This window comes from Oncorhynchus nerka, linkage group LG20, assembly GCF_034236695.1.
Source record: "Oncorhynchus nerka isolate Pitt River linkage group LG20, Oner_Uvic_2.0, whole genome shotgun sequence".
In the NCBI taxonomy this organism is placed as follows: domain Eukaryota; kingdom Metazoa; phylum Chordata; class Actinopteri; order Salmoniformes; family Salmonidae; genus Oncorhynchus; species Oncorhynchus nerka.
In genome coordinates, this window is record NC_088415.1 from 36,099,557 (window position 1) to 36,123,841 (window position 24,285).

Sequence of the window (24,285 nt, forward strand, 5' to 3'; positions counted from 1 at the left end):
GGAGAATATTATTTCCTTTCGTGAAGCTGAGACTTATTGAAATCTGAAAATATATACTTTTGTCTACTAAAGGCAATGTATCTGAGTCAACTTTTTTCTTGTGAAAGGGAAGAGAAATAAGAGGGTGAGGTTAGAAACAACAGGACAAATATATAGAGCGCTCGCCCATTGAAGAATTTATGTATGGTTGTTGATTTGCTGTCTTCTTTCGTTTGGCCCGTCATGAGTTCCGCTACTTATGGAAGATAAAAATGCAATTTGAGCATTTGAGAAAGTGGAAAAGTTCATGGTAAGCAAAAATGTGACACTATGGTGTGGTTGAGTGACCCTGCCCCCGAACAAAGCCAGCTGCCAGCCACACCTTGGAGTGGCACCGCAAGGCCTTGGGTAACTGCAAGAGGGTGGTGCATCGTCTCTCTATGATTGTTTAACATTTAAATGATTTTGTTCTTTTATGTAACCTACCCAGGCCAAACCCGGATGGCGCTGGGCCAATTGTGCGCCGCCCTGTGGGACTCCCAATCACGGCCGGTTGTGATACAGCCTGGAAATGAACCAGGGTGTCTGTAGTGACGCTTCAAGCACTGAGATGCAGTGCCTTACACCGCTGCACCACTCGGGAGCCCTCAGTGACTCTCTTGTTTACTGCACTATACAATTGGATTAGCAGCCCGTTAGCAGATCTGGGGAAACCATTGTTGAAATCAGGAGGGGGGGGGGGGGGGGGGGTCAGAGTGGGAGGTAGAGAGTGAGGGATGTACAGTGAGGCTTCACTGACTGCACAGTGACAGGACATCTGATCTCATCGACTGCTTAGTGTGGTCTCCCCTTAATTTGTCTGCATGTTACACATAATGAACAGCTGGCCATATACCCTATCCTATTCTAAGACCCACGTGTCTGTGGCTGAGGTAGGTCTCAAGGTGAACTGTCAACTTTGCTCTTATATGTCATAAATATGTGACAGATGAGCTCAACTGACCCAGAGGGTTAACAGACAGCCACAGGACGACAGTACAGTATGTGCACTACAAGCATGGACAACATGAATTACAGTTCAGCATGACATAATATAGTTTATTCATTCTGACAATATTCATACAAAATATTATTTAGTTCTATAAGCTAATACAAAATCAATGACTACTGACAACTTTAACTGCTTTGGTGGATCCAAAAAAGGTTGTTGCATATTGTAAAAGGATGAAGTGCCATGGGCTGAACTGAAAGAATTCGAGCACAAATAATAGGCATGTATGTATCTGAAATAACTGCAACCCTTATCATAATGGGTTCTAAAGTACTTCCATCCTGTCCCTTCATCCTGACTGCTGAATGCAGAATTCCAGAACACAGGCCTTGGATTCACCATGTCCCTCGTAATCTTTATCAGCTGTCCAGGGGTGTCAATGTGTTACGGCCTCCACCCCCTCATTCACAGTTGGAGTTGGGCTCTCCTGACCCACCACCGTTTACAGCAGAGGAGTATCTATGTCGCTGTAGCTTGGTCGGGGTCAAGGCGTTTCGTTGGGTGGAGGAGCGAGATGATCGGGCGAAGCAGAAGGACAAGGACTTGGAACTGCTACATTCATAGTTCCTATCCTGAGAGAGGGAAAGACGGAGGGAGGGAGAGAATGAAAGAAAGACTGTTATAGCATGTTCATTTATTGGGTATATTTGATAATTTATGCCTGTTCCTTTCTCAAAACCAAGCAAGCAAACCAGTATGTCATGTGGAATAACATACATTAGCCACTAAATTGAATATGAGTGAAGTCCAGTATGTATTCGGTGTGTGGATCCTGTGTTGGGCAGGCCTACTGTACTTACCTCCAGTGTCACGTTACTCTCCAGGCTGGGTTCTTTTCTGACAGCCTGGTTCTGACTGTGGGCCTGACTGGGGCATATATGGCCCCGGCACGCTTCCTCTCTCTGCTTCATGAACCTCTGGTTCACAATCCTGGTGACACTGTCGTTCCTGTGTACTGGTGCAGCAGGGGGACGAGAGGGCCCTCGCTCTAGGGTTTTATGAGTTGGACTGCATTTCCCCTTCTGACCCCCGCCTGATGCTGATGCTGGGGCTGGCTTGTCTGCCCGACCACTCATTTTGCGTAGGAACTCAGTGACTAGGCCATACCGGTTGGCCCCGGCAGGTTTGCTGGTGGGTTTAGTGTTTCCACCACTGCTCAACTCACTGTTTATTGTACTATGGTGGACAAGCCCTGGACCGGCTCTGGGATTGGTGGGACGGGCCCATGTCGACCCAGCTGGACCACGATGGGACAAGCCCCATAAAATACGCTCGCTGCCTGGGGTGGCAGAAGAGGCAGTGGAGGAGTTGGGGGTTGTGGTGTTGGACATGGTGGTGGTGAAACCAGTTGTGGAAGAAGGGAAAGAGCAGGAGGGGGAGATGGAAGATGCAGAGGCAGAGTGTCTGCGAAACAGTTTTGGAGAGGTGGAGCCAGATTTGGGCCTTTCTGTCCTACCTGGGAGCCTCTCCAGGGAAGTAGAAATCTGTTGAGCACGGGCAGAAAGCCGTGAAGGGGAGGCTCTCACTGCACCTATACTGTAGGGCCCCTCCGTCTGTATACCCACACTCACCATCTGTGGGTGCATCTGGGTCTGAGTCCCTGAGGTGGCCACATCCACCGTCCACCCCCCACTCATGATCACCCTCCCTTTCCTCCTCTCTGGCGAACTGGAGTGAACTGCCTGTCGTAAGCTAGCTGTCATCTCCTTCATGTCGTCGCTCAAGTTAGCGGAGAGCCTCAGACATAGGGGAGTGAGAGAGCTTTGGGACGTACTAAGTCTGGTGGAGATTACACTGGTAGTACCATTTCTATCAGTGTTGGAGCTGTGCCTCAGATGAACCAGATGGACTCTCCTTGCAGACAGGGGACTGTAGTAAATGCGGAGGACGGTCTTCTCTGGGGCAGTGTGGCTCCTGTCCAGGGACAACTGGTCCAAGTGCAGATTGCGGAAGCTCGGGGGCATGATGGGATGGTCCCAGGTCTTAAACGGGTCCCCTCTGTCCAACTGAGCTGCCTCATGGCTGAGATAGCACCAGTTCTTCTTATTGGACCCAAATGTAGAACTTTCTGGTCTGATCGTATTTCCTGTCTGAGAAGAAATAAGAGTCTCTGCAGATTATGGTGGAAAGAACAGAGAAACACATGGAAAACAGCCATGTAAAAAAAATGTCTGCTCTTCCTAATTCACAGACTCACTGGGCCTTGACTTGTATTTCTGTCTTTCTCCTGGCAACAGCTAAAATATTTGCAATAGTTTTTATTTGATTTAAATTGCTATTGTGTTTGCCAGGAAAATAATATTCTATACATTAAAATGTAATCATGGAGACCAGAAACCTGTTTTAAGTTATCATTCAACATGTGGTGGGAGAAACCACTTCCCTGTTTAGCATTTTGCACATTTATAGACGTACATAGGATAAACAGAATGTGAGGGTTTTACGATCGAAATGTAGCCTACTATTGTCTTTGGACAACTATCCTCAAACCACAAGCTCAGGAAGTAGAGTGAGTTACGAGTTCAAGGCGCTTTCTTTTCTACCCACACTTCATTCCAAGTTTCTCTCCCACACTCTGCTTCTTACCACCCTCTTTCTCCCTTTCACCCTCTTTCTCCCTTTCACCCTCTTTCTCCCTCTCACCTCTTTCTCCCTTTCACCCTCTTTCTCCCTTTCACCCTCTTTCTCCCTCTCACCCTCGTTCTCCCTTTCACCCTCGTTCTCCCTTTCACCCTCTTTCTCCCTTTCACCCTCTTTCTCCCTTTCTCCCTTTCACCCTCTTTCTCCCTTTCACCCTCTTTCTCCATTTTACCCTCTTTCTCCTTTTTCCTTCCTTGCTCTCACTTTCTTGCTCACACATTTCCCCCCTCTGTCTCTGTCTGAGTCTTGTGATGTCGTCAATGCACATGCCGGTCCAGCAGTGCTGCGTTTGGCAGTAGCCCCCACAAGAGCTTAGCCTAAATACTATGGCACAATTGATCTTATGATGGCTGTACTGATTGCAGGCAGGCCAGGGAGAAGCCCTGCCAGATAGAAGCCATCAGCTGGGCTTACTGCTGAACCACATCCCATCACATGCTACCAAACACAACACAGGACAGATGAACAAAAGACTTCCTTACCTCAGTCATCTCACTCTGTGTGTCCATAGGGTGACTTGGCTGGACTGAATAACCCTGTGCCCTAGTCTTACCAGTGTTGCACTCCATCTGAGTTATTACAAGGAATGGGAAGGTATTACAGTCTGTGATGATTACTCAGAATCAGGATATCTGTCTGATCCCCTCCTTGCCTTCGAACATAACAGCGGTGTATCCCTCATTCTACGGGACAATGTACTTAAAGGGCCACTTTTCAACCTCATATTCAATATCTCCAGCACAATACCCGTGTCTACATATGTGAAAATGGTGGGTTTCTATGTTTTGTAGTAAAACATCTAAAGTTACAAAGTGTTCATCAAAACGTGGGGAGAAAGAAAAGAAAGATATTTCCCTGGTGCTGGAGATGAAGGATATGAGATTGAAAAGTGGTGGAATTGCCCTTTAAGTACCATATCACAGTCATATCGATGTATGTAATTGGACAGTCACTTCATAGGCTGAGCCCACAGCGTGACAGTAGCATTAGCTTACCTTGGAGATTAAGCCGTTCCAGTCTGATGCCCATGTGGCCTTGGAATCCTGTCCTGCTAGACTGTCCTCTGAGTCCTGCAGCTCTGTACCCAAATACTGCAGCAGCCCGTGAAGCATAGACATGGTCGTAGGATCTCTGCTCTGCAAAAACCAACAGTAACACTTTCATGATTACTTGCAGAAAGAAAATGATTTATGAACATTTCAGTTACAGTATGTTGCAATTCATGTTCCCCTACATTCCCCTCCTCTCATACCTCCTTGCCCTCCTGGCCAGATCCCTTCCTTAGACAGTGCTGATGGAGGACCCAGAGCATCTTTAAGGTCAGCTGCATCATGGGGTCCATGCAGCTGTCCAGGTGGTCTGACTGTGTTGCCCATTTCACTTTCTCCTTCAGCACTACTGTGCACAGGCCTTCACCATTTTCATGCTTGGCTAAGACCTCTGTGTTGTTCTTTGTGTCCTGATCAGCCAGGGAGGGGATGGTGATGGGATCCCCTTCAACCCTCAACTGTCCTCCTGGTGTCACCAGGCTCTCCACCCTCACAATTAAGGCCAACAGCATGGCCTTCAAAAGCTCCAGAGCCTCATACAGGTGGCCTTGCATGAGTGGGTCCAGAGCCAGAGGCTGGGCTTTACCCTGAGGGTAAGACTTTGCCCGGGGGAGGTGGGGAGATAAGGCAGGGGAGCTGTGGCCATTTTGGGTTGGTGAGGCAAGAAGTTGGATAGCTGAAGTCACAAGGCAGGCATGATCTCGCAAGGCAAGGAGGGCCTCATGATCTTTCACATTCAAGGCATTGGCAACACTGCCTTTGCATGTATCACTCTGCTGGTTGTCCAGGGGCTCCCGTTCCCCACCTACAGGCCCCTCTCGAGGAAACTGTTTGAGGGGACCCAGCCTCTCTGTCTGGGATTGGTCTCTATGCTGTATTTTAATCACCTCCTCCTGAGAACACTTAATCACGCATCTCCTCTGTCTCTCCCTCGCCGCCTCCTCAAACTGGATGTACTCCATTGTCAAACCACTTTCACCTTCCTCTGCATCCCTAAGATGGGCTGGTGGTAAATCCCCATGTTCCCCGACACCTTCCTGCAATGACTCCTCTTCCTCCTCTCCTCCTACTCTTCCACTATCCCTCATGTCGCTCATCTCCGCCCGGAGGCCACGGTTCTCCACCTCCAGCTCTACGATACGGCGGCTCAAGAGCGTTGCTTCCTCCTCCACCAGCCGCAGGTGAACCTTGACCTCTGCCTCCCTGGTGTGCGGGGACTTAGCAGTGGCACCCTCAGAGGAGTGGGCAGCAGCGTCTACGTCTCCGTAGGCTGAGCGGAACTTTGCCAGTTCCTCACGCATGCCCTCACTCTCCGACACCATCTTGGCCAGCTTCTTGCACATGAGAGATGATTCCTCCTTGGCGAAGTGGAGCTGGCACTTCAGATCAACACTGTCATCCTGAGGAGTCAAATCACACAGACATAAAGAATCCTAACTTGTGATATGCAGTCGTAAGCTATTTAAGATGCTAATAACATGATAATAACATTAAACTTTTACCTGAGACGACAGCTTCTTCTCAGTCTTGTTGGTTGGTGATCTGACATTTTTTCTCTTCAAAGAACTCTGTGGAGTAGAACAAATGTCAAATAATGTTGAAGATTCGACAGTACTATTCACAGCGTCGTTACCACCCCATGAAAACATGACGGAGGAGAAGATATATTTGTCAAATGTCATCCAACAATGAACCCCTCTTTCTTTCAGCTCTCCTCTCCCGTCTCCTTCCTGTCTGTCTGTCTTTGACCTTCATATAGACATTCTGACAGGAAATCAGTGTTTTCTCACAGCATCTGCAGTGTCCAAGAGACACAAACCAAGAGAGTCAAAGTACATATGTACACAAACTCACTATTTTTCTCTCTCTTAGAAAGTTCCATCAGAGTGCAGCACTTCATGTATGAGTTGGTATGTTTACAGAGCTGAGTATGAAATGAATGTAGGCTGGTGTCACCGTGTCAGTCGCTGTCTGCAGCTTTGTCTGTTGGCAGGCAGGGGTCAAAGAGGTTAAAAGAACTAAAAATAATAATCTTACTGAGGCGTTGCAGTGGGAATTACGAATAAATAAGCACATTAACCTAACCCTATCTGTTGGTCTGTAAATGAACGAACCCAGAGGCAGTGAATAGTGAAAAAACTATAATCGCCAGTAGTACTGTATGATTCTTTATTTTATATATAAATATTATGTGAGTAATAATACCCTTCTGGATTCAGTTCCATAAGCAAGGAAGCAAACCACACAGACAACTTGCAGTAACAGCAGTTCTTCCATGTTGACTAGCTTCCCTTGTACTTGTCTGCCCAGATTAGGTAATCTAAGTAGATTTCCTAGTCAGGATCAGAGGGAGTAGCAGCTGAGCTGATGCCAAAGCACTGAATCCTGGATTAAACTAAAGCACGTGTAGATGGACTGCACTGCACTATAATAAAAGACCTGGGCTCCTCCATGGCCACCAGTTGATGACATTCAGTGATAGTATGCCAACATACCAGGACCTAAACCACTCATTTTGATGCTGTAATACATCCTCCTGACCCAGATTTACCCATGCTTAAAATAACCAGAGGAGAGGGAGAGGGGAGTCTTGAGAGAACTATTGCTCTATTTTGGTCCATCTTTCTCTCTCGCTCTAGTCCCTGGTGCAACCTGGTCTCAGAGAATTTTGTATCATTATGTACATAAATCCAGGACACTCCGTTTAGTATGATATGTTAAATTTGGTATGGTATGTATTCGTTGGTGGATGTCCATCACCCATTTCATATGATATGTTACAAATTATAATTCATATTATGTTACCAATTCTAGCTAGGTGGCTAACTTTAGCTAGCTCGCTAATGTCAGCTAGGCTTAAGGTTAGGGTTAAATTCATGAGTTAGGTTAAAGGGTAATGGGAAGGGTTAGCTAAATGGGTTGTTAGGTTGAGGGTTAGCTAAAAGGGTTAAGTAACCATCTGTCTTATGTAATCATACCAAACGTAACATATCATACGAAATGGAGTGTCTCGGATTTATGTACAGAATAATATGAAATGCCCTGATACCAGGTTGCCTGGTGAGAAGAATGTCAGCTGTGCCCCCCATGTTCAGCCTCCTACATGCCACACCCCTCTACCACACCCACCGCCCAGCAGTCAGCTGCTAGCAATGTCCTCATTCTTCATCCCGGCAAAGCCTTAGGATCCAGTCAGGGTCATGTGTCACCTCACTTCAGAGTGACAGCAGGATGATGGGGGAGTACCAATCTGGGTGAGATGGGGCAGCTGTAGTGTATATACTAGTATATAAAGAAATAGGACTCTGGACCAGAGCACTGTGGGTTAATGGTGGGGTTATGTTTAAAAGGATACCCCTGAGGGCAGTGGGTTAAACTAATACAGTGTGTGGTAGATAGTAGTAGTTGATGGGGGTGTATAAAAATAGTTGTACCTCTCTGGCTTTCTCCATCTCGGCCTGCAGAACTTGCTTCGCCACCTCCAGCTCCTGCTGCATCTCCCGTAGTGCCTCATTCTCCCACTCTAGCCGGGAGTTCTTCTTCTGCACTGACTCCAACTCATTGTGTAGGCGGAGGGATACACTCTTTGCTACCTGTAAACAGAAAAACCTGATAAAGCAATGACTGACAATAATTGTCCTCACTATAACTGCCTTCATTAGCGGTCGTTATTGTCGTAGTAGTGCATTCATTTCGTAGATTTTTTATTGGAAAACAAAAGGTCCTTTCTCAGATATTAGCCTTCAGAACAACAACACTGTTATTGATGTCGTCATTGATGTAATAAGGTGAATGAAACATCACTGGAGGGGCAACCTGTGATCACACACAGAAACGCCTAAAAGGCCCCCCCCCCCTTTTGCAAATCTGACAATAACTCTATCCTCCTGATTCCTGCTTACAATCAAAAACTCAAACAGGAAGTACCAGTGATGCGTTCAATACAGAAGTGGTCTGATGAAGCAGATGCTAAACTACAGGACTGTTTTGCTAGCACAGACTGGAATATGGATTCAGTCGATAACATTGAGGATTTTACCACATCAGTCATAAGTGCATCGACGATGTCGTCCCCACAGTGACCGTGTGTACATCTCAACCAGAAGCCATGGATTACAGGCAACATCTGCACTAAATTAAAGTCTAGAGCTGCTGCTTTCAAGGAGAGGGACACTAATCCGGACGCTTATAAGAAATCTCCCTACGACCTCCGACGAGCCATCAAACAGACAAAGATTAAATACAGGACTAATATAGAATCCTACTATGCCGGCTCTGACGCTCGTCAGATGTGGCAGGGCTTGAAAACTATAACAGAGGGAAACCCGTCCGCGAGCTGCCAAGCGATGTCGAGCCTACCAGAGGATCTAAATGCCTTCTTGCTTACTTCAAGGCAAGCAGCACTGAACCATGCATGAGCGCACCAGCTGTTCCGGGTGACTGTGATTTCGCACTCCCGTAGCGGATGTGAGTAAAACCTTTTAAACAGGTTAACATTCACAAGGCCGCGAGGCCAGACAGATTACCAGGGTGCGTGATCAGAGCATCTGCTGAAAGTGTCTTCCCTGACATTTTCAACCTCTCCCTGACCCAGTCTGTAATACCTACATGTTTCAAGCAGACCAACATAGTCCCTTGAAAGTCATGTGCAATGGCTCACATCAACACCATCATCCCAGACACCCTGGACTCCAATTCGCACACTGTCCCAACAGATCCACAGATGACACACTCTCTATTGCACTCTACACTGCCCTCTCCCACCTGGAAAGGAAGGACACCTACACTACATGACCAAAAGTCTCATTGAACATCTCATTCCAAAATCATGGGCATTAATATGGAGTTGGTCCCCCCCTTTGCTGCTATAACAGAATCCACTCTTCTGGGAAGGCTTTCCACTAGATGTTGGAACATTCCTGCTGGGACTTGCTTTCATTCTGCCACAAACATTAGTGAGGTTGAGCACTGATGTTGGGCGATTAGGCTTGGTTCCCAGTCTGCTTTCCAAAGGTGTTCGATGGGGTTTAGGTCAGGGCTCTATGCAGGCCAGTCAAGTTCTTCCACACCAATCTCGACAAATAATTTCTGTATGGACCTCGCTTTGTTAACGGGGGCATTGTCATGCTGAAACAGGAAAGGACCTTCCCCAAACTGCTGCCACAAAGTTGGAAGCATAGAATTGTATAGAATGTCATTGTATGCTGTAGCGTTAAGATTTCCCTTCACTGGAACTAAAGGGCCTAGCCCGATAAACAGCCCCAGACCATTATTTCTCCTCCACCAAACTTTACCGTTGCACTATGCATTGGGGCAGATTCCCCAGTCGGACTGTCAGATGGAGAACCGTGATTCATCACTCCAGAGAACACATTTCCATTGCTCCAGGGTCCAATGACGGCAGGCTTCACACCACTCCAGCTGACGCTTGGCATTGCGCATGGTGATCTTAGGCTTGTGTGCAGCTGCTCGGCCATGGAAAGCCATTTCATGAAGCTCCCAACGAACAGTTATTGTGCTCACATTGCTTCCAGAGGCAGTTTAGAACTCGATAGTGAGTGTTGCAACCAAGGACAGACAATTTTTATGCGCTATGAAATTCAACACTTGGCGGTCCCGTTCTGTAAGCATGTGTGGCCTATCACTAAGCAGCTGAGCCGTTGTTGCTCTTATTTGTTTCCACTTCGCACTTACAGTTGACCGGGGAAGCTCTAGCAGGGCATTAATTTGACAAACTGACTTGTTGGAAAAGTAGCATCCTATGACGGTGCCACGTTGAAAGTCACTGAGCTCTTCAGTAAGGCCATTCTACTGCCAATGTTTGTCTATGGAGATTGCATGGCTGTGTGCTCAATTGTATACAGCTGTCAGCAACAGGTGTGACTGAAATAGCCGAATCCACTAATTTGAAGGTTGCGTCCACATACATATAGAGTACATTCGGAAAGTATTCAGACCCCTTGACATTTTCCACATTATGTTACGTTATAGCCTTGTTCTAAAATTATTTAATTGTTTTTTCCCTCAATCTACAGACAATACCCCATAATGACAAAGCAAAAACTGTTTTTTTAGAAATGTAAATATCATATTTACATATGTATTCAGATCCATTACTCAGTACCTTGTTGAAGCACCTTTGGCAGTGATTACAGCCTCAAGTCTTCTTCTTGGGTATGACGCTACAAGCTTGGTACACTGGTATTTCTCCCATTATATCTCGCATTCTTTTCTGCAGATCCTCTCGAGCTCTGTCAGGTTGGATGGGGAGTGTCGCTGCACAGCTATTTTCAGGTCTCTCCAGAGATGTTCGATTAGGTTCAAGTCCAGACTCTGGCTGGGCCACTCAAGGACATTCAGAGACTTGTCCTGAAACCAATCCTGCATTGTCTTGGCTGTGTGCTTAGTGTTGTCCTTTTGGAAGGTGAACCTTCGCCCCAGTCTGAGGTCCTGAGCGCACTGGAGCAGGTTTTCATAAAGATCTCTCTGTACTGTGCTCCGTTAATCTTTCCCTCAATCCTGACTAGTCTCCCAGTACCTGCCGCTGAAAAACATCCCCACAGAATGATGCTGCCACCACCGTGCTTCACCTTAGGGATGGTGACAGGTTTCTTCCAGATGTGACACTTGGCATTCAGGCCAAAAAGTTCAATATTGGTTTCATCAGACCAGAGAATCTTGTTTCTCATGGAGTCCTTTAGGTGCCTTTAGGCAAACTCCAAGCAGGCTTTAATGTTCCTTTAACTGAGGTATGGCTTCCGTCTGGCCACTCTACCATAAAGGCCTGATTGGTGGAGTGCTGCAGAGATGGTTGTCCTTTAGAAGGTTCTCCCATCTCCACAGAGAAACTCTGGAGTTCTGTCAGAGTGACTATTGGGTTCTTGGTCACCTCCCTGACCAAGGCCCTTCTCCCCCAATTGCTCAGTTTGGTTGGGCGCAGCCAGCTCTAGGAAGAGGCTCGGTGGTTCCAAACTTCTTCCATTTAAGAATAATTGAGGCTACTGTGTTCTTGGGGACCTTCATTGTTGCAGACATTTTTTGGTACCCTTCCCCAGATCTGTGCCTCGACACAATCTTGTCTTGGAGCTCTACGAACAATTCCTTCAACCTCATGTCTTGGTTTTTGCTCTGTCAACTGTGGGACCTTATATAGACAGATGTGTGCCTTTCCAAATCATGTCCAATCAATTGAATTCACCACTGCTAGACTCCAATCAAGTTTTAGAAACATCTCAAGGATGATCAATGGTAACAGGATACACCTGAGCTCAATTTCAAGTCTCATAGCAAATGGTCTGAATAGTGATGTAAATAAGGTATTTCTGTTTTTTTATTTTATAAATGTGCAAAAATGTCTAAAAACCTGTTTTCGCTCTGTCATTATGGTGTATAGTGTGTAGATTGATGAGGAGTTGTTTTTCACACCGAGAGTGTGCCAAGCTGTCATCAAGGCAAAGTGTGGCTACTTTAAAGAATCTCAATTATAAAACATCTTTTGATTTGTTTAACACTTTTTTGGTTACTACATGATTCCATATGTGTTATTTCATGGATTTGATGTCTTCACTATTATTGTAAAATGTAGAAAATAGTAAAAAGAAAAGAAAAACCCTGGAATGAGTAGTGGTGTCCAGACTTTTGACTGGTACTGTGTATATATACGCCGTACTCCGACATTGCTTGTTCTAATATTTCTATATTTCTTCATTCTTTTAAATTTGTGTGTATTGTTAGATATTACTGCCCTGTTGGAGCTAGGAACACAAGCATTTCGCTACACCCGTAATAACATCTGCTAATATGTGTATATGACCAATAACATTTTAGTTTATGTTGATTTGACATTATAGTGCATGGAGAATGATCTTATTTCGATCAGGAAAAAGTAAAGTAGATGCTATTTCCACTTGGAACCGGTAGGTTCGATAGACCTTATTTATGGTTTCAACGCATGTTTTATTTTTTTTTTTACCTTTATTTAACCAGGCAAGTCAGTTAAGAACACATTCTTATTTTCAATGACGGCCTGGGAACAGTGGGTTAACTGCCTGTTCAGGGGCAGAACGACAGATTTGTACCTTGTCAGCTTGAGGGTTTGAACTCGCAACCTTCCGGTTACTAGTCCAATGCTCTAACCACTAGGCTACGCTGCCGCCGCATGTAAAGGTAGTGGAATTAAGTAAAGGTCAGAATAGGGTGTATCTGTAGACACACCTCAGCTACAACTTCATTTATTCGATCTCCACCCCAAACGATTAGCCGGTGAAAAGCATGATATTCTCATGCTTAAAGGGATACTTCAGGATTTTGGCAATAAGGCCCTTTTATCCACTTCCCCGGAGTCAGATGAACTCGTGGATGCTATTTTTATGTCTCTGTGTCCAGTATGAAGGAAGTTAGAGGTAGTTTTGTGAGACAATGCTAACTAGTGTTAGCGCAATGCCTGGAGGACTTTCAGTCCGTTGTGTTAACGCTAGTTAGCAATTGCTTTAGGGCTACATAGCAACTTCCTTCAAACTGCATACCGAGACATAAAAATGTTATACACAAGTTCATCTGACTCTGGGGAAGTGGATAAAAGGGCCTTATTGCCTTAAATCCTGAAGTATCCCTTTAAGTTCCAGGTCAGAATACTCATATAGAGAAAAGTGCATAAAAAGGGAATTACGTTTCATTTGCACGCACTTAACTCGGGTTGGAATTTCCCCCTAAATGATTATATTGTGGAAGATATTCATTCTCCCAATGAGAAAATGTATTAAACACAGATACTATACTTTTGTTAAAATACCTACTTTTTAAACTTGGTGGGAACACACAGAAAGAGAAAATCCATGTGTTTGAAAAATGTAAGGAGTGAAGAAGGGGGAAGCCAAGGGTATCAAATTCACTGCCATGCGGCTGGTTGGTATTCTATTACAACACACAGCTGTGCAAATAAACTCAGCATTGCAACCTCCAACAGAGGAATCAGCCCACATACCAGTAAACTTTCCACAGTGATCTGCCCAGTACCCACTCAACCCACCGTCTTCAGAGTGATCATGGGTTATTTGGTAACCCAGCATTGGGTAAATATTGGACAGAACACACACTGGGTTATTCTGACCCAGCCAGTTGGGTTGCGTGAATATCCCTACAGATTCACGCATGTAGGGGATATCCTGCTTTCACTGGAACAGGCCGAGATCCACGCCTTTTGCGTGAAGAAAATACGCCAGAAAAGGGGCCTGAAAATCCGAAGCGAGCGAGTAAACTCCCGCTCCCTTCCATTCATTGGAAAATAAAATTGATGACCTATGATTAAGATTATCCTACCAGCGGGACATTAAAAACTGTAACATCCACGAGACGTGGCTGAATGGAGATATGGACAATATAGAGCTAGCGGGATTTTTCATGCACCGGTAGAACAGAGACGCTACCTCTGGTAAGACATGGGTGGGGGTGTGTGTCTTTTTGTCAATAACAGCTGGTGAGCGATGTCTAATATTAAAGAAGTCTCGAGGTATTGCTCGCCTGAGGTACCTTATGCTCGCCCGAGTACCTTATGATAAGCTGTAGATCACACTACCTACCAAGAGAGTTCTCATCTGTATTATTCGTAGCAGTCTATTTACCACCACAAAACGAAGCTGGCACTAAGACCGCTCTCAACCAACTCTATAAGACCATAAGCAAAGAAGAAAATCCTCACCCAGAAGCGGCGCTCCTAGTGGCCGGGGACTTTAATGCAGGCAAACTTAAATCAATTTTACCACATTTTTACCAGCATGCAACCAGGGGGGGAAAAAATCCTAGACCACCTTTACTCCACACACAGAAATGCATACAAAGCTCTCCCCGCCCTCCATTTGGCAAATCTGACCATAATTCTATGTACCTACCGCCCCAACAGATCCACAGATGACGCAATCTCAGTCGCACTCCACACTGCCCTTTCTCACCTATGTGAGAATGCTGTTCATTGACTGCAGCTCAGTGTTTAACACCATAGTTCCCACAAAGCTCATCACTAAGCTAAAGACTCTGGGACTAAACACCTCCCTCTGCAACTGGATCCTGGACTTCCTGACGGGCCGCCCCCAGTTGGTAAGAAGAGTAGGCAACAACACGTCTGCCACGCCGGTTGCATCACCGCCTGGTATGGCAACTGCTCAGCACCTGACCTGCACCATCGAGGGCAAGTTGCGCCTACAGAACTGCTCAGCACCTGACCGTAAGGCGCTACAGAGGGTAGTGCGAACGGCCCAGTACATCACTGGGGCCAAGCATCCTGCCATCCAGGAATGTTATACGAGCCCATAAAATTGTCAGAGACTCCAGTCACCCAAGTTATGGACTGTTTTCTCTGCTACCGCACGGCAAGTGGTACTGTGCCAAGTCTAGGCCCAAAAGGCTCCTCAACAGCTTCTACCCCCAAGCAATAAGGCTGCTGAACAACTCATCAAATTGCCACCGGACAATTTACATTGACCCCCCCCCCCCGGTGATCCCTTTGGTACACTCGCTGTTTGTTGGTTATCTATGCATAGTCACTTCGCCCCCACCTACATGTACAGATTACCTCAACTAGCCTGTACCGGTGCCCCCTGTATATAGCCTCCACACTGACTCGGTACTGGTGCCCCCTGTATATAGCCTCCACACTGACTCGGTACCGGTGCCCCCTGTATATAGCCTCCACACTGACTCGGTACCGGTGCCCCCTGTATATAACCTCCACACTGACTCTGTACTGGTGCCCCCTGTAAATAACCTCCACACTGACTCGGTACCAGTGCCCCCAGTATATAAACTCCACACTGACTCGGTACCTGTGCCCCCTGTATATAAACTCCACACTGACTCGGTACCTGTGCCCCCTGTATATAAACTCCACACTGACTCGATACTGGTGCCCCCTGTATATAAACTCCACACTGACTCGGTACCTGTGCCCCCTGTATATAACCTCCACACTGACTCTGTACTGGTGCCCCCTGTAAATAACCTCCACACTGACTCGGTACCGGTGCCCCCTGTATATAACCTCCACACTGACTCGGTACCTGTGCCCCCTGTATATAAACTCCACACTGACTCGGTACCTGTGCCCCCTGTATATAAACTCCACACTGACTCGGTACCTGTGCCCCCTGTATATAAACTCCACACTGACTCGGTACTGGTGCCCCCTGTATATAGCCTCCACACTGACTTGGTACCGGTGCCCCCTGTATATAACCTCCACACTGACTCGGTACCTGTGCCCCCTGTATATAACCTCCACACTGACTTGGTACCGGTGCCCCCTGTATATAACCTCCACACTGACTCTGTACCTGTGCCCCCTGTATATAACCTCCACACTGACTCGGTACCGTTGCCCCCTCTATATAACCTTCACACTGACTCGGTACTGGTGCCCCCTGTATATAGCCTCGTTATTGTTATTCTTATTGTGTTACTTTTATTATTACTTTTTTTGTCTGCTTGGTAAATATTTTCCTCTTCTTGAACTGCGCTGTTGGTTAATTAAGTAAGTGTTTCACGCTAAAGTCTACACTTGTTGTATTCTTGCGCATGTGGCAAATAAAGTTTGATTTGATTTGATGTTGGGTTGTTTGGATTATCCAAACATGGGCTATTTCAACCATTAGTTGGCGTTTTATTCACTTTCATGCTGGGTTGACCCAGCAGCTGCTTAATGTAATCCATAGGTTATTTTCAGAAGGTGTGGCCTATTAGGGGCGTGGCTTTCAGGTAATCCCACCAATGAGAGTAAATGTCATTCCTGTTCATCAGGTTAAATTTGTAAATTACAAATAAACATTTCCTTTAATATTTTTGCACATTATATATTTGAATATAAAATGAATAACATTATTGAACTGAACAAAAATATAAATGCAACATGTAAAGTGTTGGTCCCATGTTTCATTAACTGAAATAAAAGATCCCAGAAATGTTCCATACGCACAAAATCTTATTTCTCTCAAATTCTGTGCACAAATTTGTTTACATCCCTGTTAGTGAGTATTTCTTCTTTGCCAGGACAATACATTCACCTGAAAGGTGTGACATATCAAGAAACTTATTAAACAGCATGATCATTACACAGGTGCACATTGTGCTGGGACGACAATAAAAGGCCACTCTAAAATGATCAGTTTTGCCACAGATGTCTAAAGTTTTGAGGGAGCGTTGACTTCAGGAATGTCCACCAGAGCTGTTACCAGAGAATTGAATGTTAATTTCTGTACCATAAGCACCCTCCAACGTTGTTTTAGAGAATTTGGCAGTACGTCCAACCAGCATCACAACCGCAGACCACATGTATGAAGTCGTGTTGGTGAGCGGTTTGCTGATGTCAACGTTGTGAACATAGTTCCCCATGGTGGCGGTGGAGGTATGGTATTGGAAGGCATAAGATACAGACAACAAACACAATTGCATTTTAACGATGGCAATTTGAATGCACAGAGATACCATTTTTTTAAGGTATCTTTGACCAACAGATTCATATCGGTATTCACAGTCATGTGAAATTGATAGATTAGGGCCTAATGAATGTATTTCAATTGATTTATTTCCTTATATGAACTGTAACTCAGTAAAATCTTAGAAATTGTTGCATGTTGTGTTTATATTTTTGGTCAGTATATTTACATATTCTAACAAAGTGGTAACTATCCCAACATTTGGATATGCATAAGCTCGTGAGGAACTCATACACTTGTGTAAGCCTTGTTTAAGCTACAAAAAGTGTCAGTGTTCAACCTTAACATACGCACACTGGAAAACAGCATCTAGTGGTTTAAGTATAGACGTTGCTGCAAGCATTTAGATAATATCCCCATAATCTAATATAGACATAAAAGAAGGTTTGTGCTCTCTTGACAAGAGTGGTGGTGTTGTTGGTCCATGACAAGTGCTCAATTCCGAGGAATTTAACTTGTGACTCTCTCTACTGCAGTCCATCCTCTGCTTTTTGAAGTCAACAATCAGTCCTTTGTTTTGCTGACATTGAGGGAGAGGTTGTTGTCATGACACAATGCCAGTTCACTTAGGTTCTCCCTATAGGCTGACTCGCCTACAATCGTGGTGTCGTCAGCAAAATGGATGATGGAGTTGGTGTCGTGCAAAGTCACACAGTCGTGGGTGAACAGGGAGTAGAGGACTGAGGACACACCCCTGGGGGGCCCCTGTGTTAAGAGTCGGTGTGGAGGAGGTGTTGTTGCCAATCCTCACGGCCTATGGTCTGCCCTTCAGTAAGTCCAGGATCCAGTTGCAGAGGGTGGTGTCGAGACCCAGGGCTCTGAGCTTGGTGTTGAACTTGGAGGAAACAATGGTGTTGAATGCTGAACTGTAATCAATGAACAGATGTGTTACGGCCGTGTGAATAGCAATGGAAATTGTATCTTCTGTGAATCTGTTGGAGTGGTAGACAAATTGGAGTGGATCCAGTGTGCCTGGCATGCTGGTCTTGATGTGGGCCATGTCCAGCCTCTCGAAGCACTTCATCATGACTGAGGTTAGCGTTACAGGACGCTAGTCATTTGGGCATGTCACTTTGTTTTTCTTCGGCACTGGGATAATGGTGGTCTCCTTAAAGCATATGGGGACTACAGCCTGGGACAGGTTGAAGATGTCCGAGAAGACGCCCACCAGCTGGTCAGCACACTCTCTGAGGACGTGACCAGGGATATCATCTGGGCCGGAGGCTTTGTGAGCATTCACTCTTTTGTGCGTTTTCAACTCAATTTTAGGAAGGTTTTCTTAATGTTTTGTACACTCAGTGTTCCTCAATGTTGATGGATGAGTACTGAGTGGGTGAATCTTTGAACATATTCCAATCAGTATTCTCAAAACAATCCTCCAGCATCTCACAGCGCAGCTCCTCCATCTCATCCTGGACATGACACTCAATCAGCATCGTCAACAGCGCCTCACTTTTCTCTGTGTTGGTGGCTTCCTCTTGTGTTGCTGCTTGTAGGTGTGGAGTAGGAACAGAGAGACATGATCTGATTGGCTGAAGTGGGGGCAGGGGATGGCTTTGTATGCGTCACGGATGTTTGTGTATGTTCAAGCACGCTGGATCCTCTTGTGGGGCAGGATACATGTTATTGATATTTTGGGAACATTTGTTTTAGACAGGCTTGGTTAAAAGTCACCCGTGACAATTAAGACTGCTTCCGGGTGAGAGGATTCTTGCTGGCTAATGACCTTGTAAAGTTCATTGAGTGCCGCCTTGGTGTTTGTTTGTGGCGGTATGTACAGAGCTGTGATAAAAACACACATGAATGCCCTCTGCATATAGTGTGGTTGGCATTTTAGCATCAGGAAACTCCAGGTTGGTTGAACAGGAGCTCACAATGTGTTCAACTTCAGTACACCAGTAATTGCTTAACGTACCCCTCCCCTCCGACTATTACCAGAAGCTGCCGTTTGATCCATTCGGAATATGGAGAAGCCATCTGGTTGATTAGCAGAGTCGAGGGTATTGTCCGTAAGCCACATCTCACTAAAAGCAAAGACACAGGATTCCCTGATGTCCCGCTGCGATTGCAGCCTTACTCGGAGTTCACAATATTTATTTTCTAGCGATTGGACATTAGCCAGCAGGATACTAGGTAGAGGAGGCTGTGTAGGCCGTCTTTTAAGCCTAGCTAGGAGTCCCCCTTTCCTTCCTTTTCTTTGTTGCCGGCATTGCCTTAGGTCATCTCGGCCAGGAGTAACAGGTAAGCTTGCTGTGCGGGGAACAAAGAAGCCAATGTAGTATTCTACATTGGATCAATTCATGATCCAGACGTGTTCTCAGTCGTAGAAAACTATTGCACGAACATTCTGATCAAACAAACTAATAATTGATGCAAAAATAGACTTAAAAAGGAAAGTCGAGCAGGAACCGTCAAGACACGCGCTCTCCTCAGCGCCCTCATCTCATCACAGGTGCCCAAAAATAGCTATCTGAAAGCCACGTCCCTACTAAGCCACGCCTATAGTCTTCTGATATGTTTTTTTTAACAACCCAACTAAGTGACCCAATACCTGCAACTCAACAGTTGGGTCATCCAAACAACGCACTATTTTGTTATGTGCTTGATTTAATGTCTCTGTCACACAAGTTAACAACTTCCACCACAACAAATAAACACAAACAAAAGCTGCCGCACACACAAGGATTCATTAAAATACCTACTCCAAATATTTTGAAGCCCATCTGACAGGATTTGGCTGAGCCATAACATTGTTAAATACTGTAATTACGAGCCATAACATTGTCAAATACTGTAATTACAGTTTAATGTGCACTTATAAAACTAAGACATAGGATGTGAGCAGTACAGTTGCTCTAAAACGTTTTGGACTCATGACACAGTAGAGTGGTATTTGGTACAGCCATTCAAGGGGCTTTTCAAGGGAGTTTTTACATTGACTGGAATACTAATGACTCACTCGACACCACTGATAACATTGTGCAACATAGCAAGAGACGGAGGGATTACGGTACAATCCTTATAGGAGAAAGATGCCTGAAAATCAAAAGTTGCTTTGAGTGAGCACTCCACATGCAAACATAGCTGCGAGAAAGAAGGAGCTGCACTCCACATGCAAACATAAGAAGGAGTGCTGGGGTGCTGCAGCACTCCACATCCACGAAAGAAGGAGTGCTGGGGGTGCTGCAGCACTCCACAGCAAACTGCTGCGAGAAAGAAGGAGTGCTGGGGGTTCTGCAGCACTCCACATGCAAACATAGCTGCGAGAAAGAAGGAGTGCTGGGGGTGCTGCAGCACTCCACATGCACACATAGCTGCGAGAAAGAAGGAGTGCTGGGGGTTCTGCAGCACTCCACATGCACACATAGCTGCGAGAAAGAAGGAGTGCTGGGGGTGCTGCAGCACTCCACATTCACACATAGCTGCGAGAAAGAAGGAGTGAAAAATCGGGCAAAAAATATATGAATAAACCTTTTTCACAAAAGCAGTGCACTGTGCCTTTAACAGTCTTGTATTAGCAGTTTGATATAGCCTTCTGTAGCAGCAGGAGAAAGAAAATGTAGCTTGGCCTTGCAAACCTTGTTGTAATCTGATAGCCAGGGGTTCATTTAATTGGGAATTGGGAGGTGGGGAGCCCTCCTTTTTGGTGACCAATCGAAACCAAAAGCTGTTTTATTGCTATTCAAATATAGGTTGTGATAACTGTAAACCTAATTGTATTTCCATTTATTCGCCCAGTAGGCTAATGTAATTTTGGTTTCATTTGTAATTTTGGTTTCAACTTGCTATTTAGAGCGTTTCCCCAAAATACATTTTAGCATTAGCTATAGTGTGGATGTAGAGCTGTTTATTTGTATAGAATGAGCACCCAGATTACAACATGTTGGTTGGAAGTACCAGAGACAGTGACACTGCTGTCATAGTAAACTGTATGCGTGATTCCACAAGGGTGACTTCATTTAGCATATGACAAGGGGTCTGCAACCTTTTTCATCAGCGTGACAATTTACAATTGATCCTACAATTTCTAAAGATCTGCGTGCCAGTTATGATTTTCATATAAGCATTGTAGGATACTCAACTCTGCCCAAAAGATGTATCACATTTTTCTTCATTCCTTGATTGAGTTTGTCTTTATTCATCCTTGTCGATTGTAGGACTAAGTCATTCCTTTGATGTATACCTGTTATTTAAATGCGTGTTTAGGATTTATCTGGCATAGTTTGCATCCGCAGTCAGCTTCTTCATTTTTTTTAGCTCGGATTACTTTCACATTGATATCGGTATTTGAATTCGGCCTTGATAGCGTGTATTATGTATCTATTTCATGTTGCATTGTATGCTCTGTTCCACACGTAGGCTAAAGGAGTCAATGTTGCCTATGTATGATGAGGTTGAGTAGTACATTGTACACGCCATTCCACAGACCTTTAAACCTAATATAAACCTAATATAAACCTAATATAAACCTAATATTGCGGTGATCATGTCTGTGGGACATTTTTGTTTATTTTTGCGGTTCTCCAAATAGCTTTTTAGTGTTTCAAAATTGTGTAGAAACCCAGTAAATGATCTTCAACTGTTGGGTGTATTTCTACACACCCCACTTTGCCATAACCTAGGTTTAGCTGAACTGAAGCCACCACTCACACACAGACACACACACACAGACACAGACTTCACCTTGACGTCGTGTTCCAGGGAGCGGACTAGTTCCCCGTCCACTTGGCCTGTCTGGGCCACCCTGAGGCTGCGTCGCTCGGCCTTTCGGAGGCGGTACTGCAGGATGCGACACATCTTATTGGCCTGCTCCAGCTGCAGCCGCAGCTCCTGCAGCTGATACACCTCATCCTCCAGGAACAGATCCCGCATCTCCAGCATCTCACAGCGCAGCTCCTCCATCTCATCCTGGACATGACACCAAAAACATAATCTCAATCAGCATCAGCAGCATCATCATCAACAACAGTATCACCATCATCATCATCATCAGGCTACTTTATTAGGCGAGTTATGCACAACCAAGTGTCAGTTCTAAAGGTGGAACTGTTGAATTCGTTTTTTTCTTAGTCAAGCGCCTAATGTTTGTGTGTGTGTATCAAATCTAATTGTATTTGTCACATGCAGCAAATACGAGTGTAGACGAATGCCCTTTCAAACGATGCAGTTTTGAAAAGCAAGATTCCGAGAGTACCAGTACCAGATCAATTTGCAGGGTTATACTTTTTGTTTTGCTTTACCCCAACCTTGAACAACCCAGGTTGGGATACACACCCACTGTGGATATTGACTTTTGATGCTCCTTGTGTGAGCGTGCTGCTCCTGCAGTCACGTGTAAGTAATTATGGTTGACACGGCCAATTACATAAAGTATTTAATCGGCTCTGCTAAGGAAAGTCTGGCCCTCTTACCCTGACAACAACTAATGTCACGAGCGTGCCTGCGTTGTTGTTTCAATAGTCCACTTCAGTATTAAACTCTATTCAAATCAGTCGATATTCAACTTATTTTCTTTATGATAAGGGGGATCAAGACTTGAGGAAATGTGTTAAATAATAAAAGGGCTCGTTTTTACGGGTGACAATTAAGTGAATCGTCTTACTTTCAAATACTCATTTTCTGATCTCAAGTCGTCGTTTTCTCTGACAAGATCCTCGTGCGTCTCGTCCACGAGCTCCCCGGTCAGTTCTGAATAAGACAGGGATGCTACACTGACATTCAGCGAAGGAAGAAGAGACCCTCCACATCCAGGAGATGTCCAAGGATGGTTTCCACCCCTACCAGAATGCATGATGGAATTGTCATGTGATATGCCTATCCGTGTGAATGGGTTGCCTCCAGTACTCATATCGGAAACACTGTTTAGAGCATTCCCACTCAACCTGTCACTATTTGCATCTCCGTCTCGAACACTTGATCCAGTCTCGCTGCTTGGAGACAGAGTGTCCGCAGAAAGTTGGTTTTCCTCTGATGCAGTCCGAAATCCCTCCGTGCAGTCAGACATTTCAGAACTGCTGTCCGATGATGATAGCTTCCCCGAGACGCAATCTGAGTCCTTGCTCAAATCCCCCGAATTATTTCTGGCATCAGATAGTTTCCTAAGTGTGATTTGATTATTTTGGCACTCGGTAACGCATGGCACGCCATTTCCTGTACACGTCCCTTTCTCCGATTTAATTTCATTCCCTTTGCCCACGATGCGCCGTATAGTCCCGGTTGACCTGGATGAGCCTGGGGCATCTTTGGTTTGCACACTCGATGGGGTTCGGTTCTTCTTCATGTTGAAAACGTTTTTCGCCTTGGGCTGTCTTTGTCCCCGGTGCGCCTGTTTTGGCACGGGACTGTCACCATCCCTGCTGTTCATTTCTTGTCCTTTTTTGTTGAAAGGAGTGCATAAAACGAAGAATTTCCCTAAATTAATCTATAAAGTCTATCATGTTTTGTTGAGTCCAACAAAATAAACATAATGAGTTATAACAGAATTGCCACAACTATTTTCTGTGGAAGCCAAAATCCAGACGTTACGCACAGAGCGCGCATGAACGTTGTGAAGTACGCTGTGGATCTCTCCTTCTTTCGGACAGTCGATCAAGTGGTGGTGCTTGATTTAAACCGGGCCATATATTTAAACACACCCCGCCCATTTTTTACTCGTGCACTGTGGCAAATTATGGGGTGCGTCAATGGCATTGCCATTGGAATCCCAATTTATTCAGTTGCTGTGATGGGCTACATTTTGCCATGGAAACAGTCTATTATTTATGGACAGATGTATGAGAAAATGAAAAAGCCAATCCAACGTGTGTAGGCCAACTCAATGCAGAGGCCTATTCAATTCAGCCCTGTCTGCGCGCATGTTGTTTTTTATTAAATCAATGACGCCCTCACGTGGCCAGAATAGAAATTAAAACATTTGCAACACTGACACTTGAACGCACACCTGTCAGGCTATCATATAACGTGATTTATTATAGCGATTATAAATAACACCCGTTATCCTGGCCTTTTTCAGTGTCTTGTACGCGGAGAGGCACTGTAGACCATCATACCCATCATGCATCACTATTCTTCCATTGGATATAAT

At 45.2% G+C, this 24,285-nt stretch overlaps 1 protein-coding gene across 1 annotated transcript; it reads right to left on the reverse strand.

The window, feature by feature from the left end:
• Positions 1-1,062: 1,062 nt before the first annotated feature.
• On the reverse strand, positions 1,063-23,775 carry LOC115102391 (microtubule cross-linking factor 2-like). Its single transcript, XM_029622302.2, has 9 exons — positions 22,804-23,775; positions 21,885-22,109; positions 8,154-8,312; positions 6,222-6,287; positions 4,923-6,119; positions 4,666-4,806; positions 4,153-4,239; positions 1,831-3,120; positions 1,063-1,602 (listed from the first exon to the last, which is right to left on the reverse strand). Exons 1-9 carry the CDS (start codon positions 23,563-23,565, stop codon positions 1,432-1,434), a joined length of 4,098 nt encoding a protein of 1,365 aa, XP_029478162.1. The 5' UTR covers positions 23,566-23,775; the 3' UTR covers positions 1,063-1,431.
• Between the last annotated feature and the right edge of the window lie 510 nt (positions 23,776-24,285).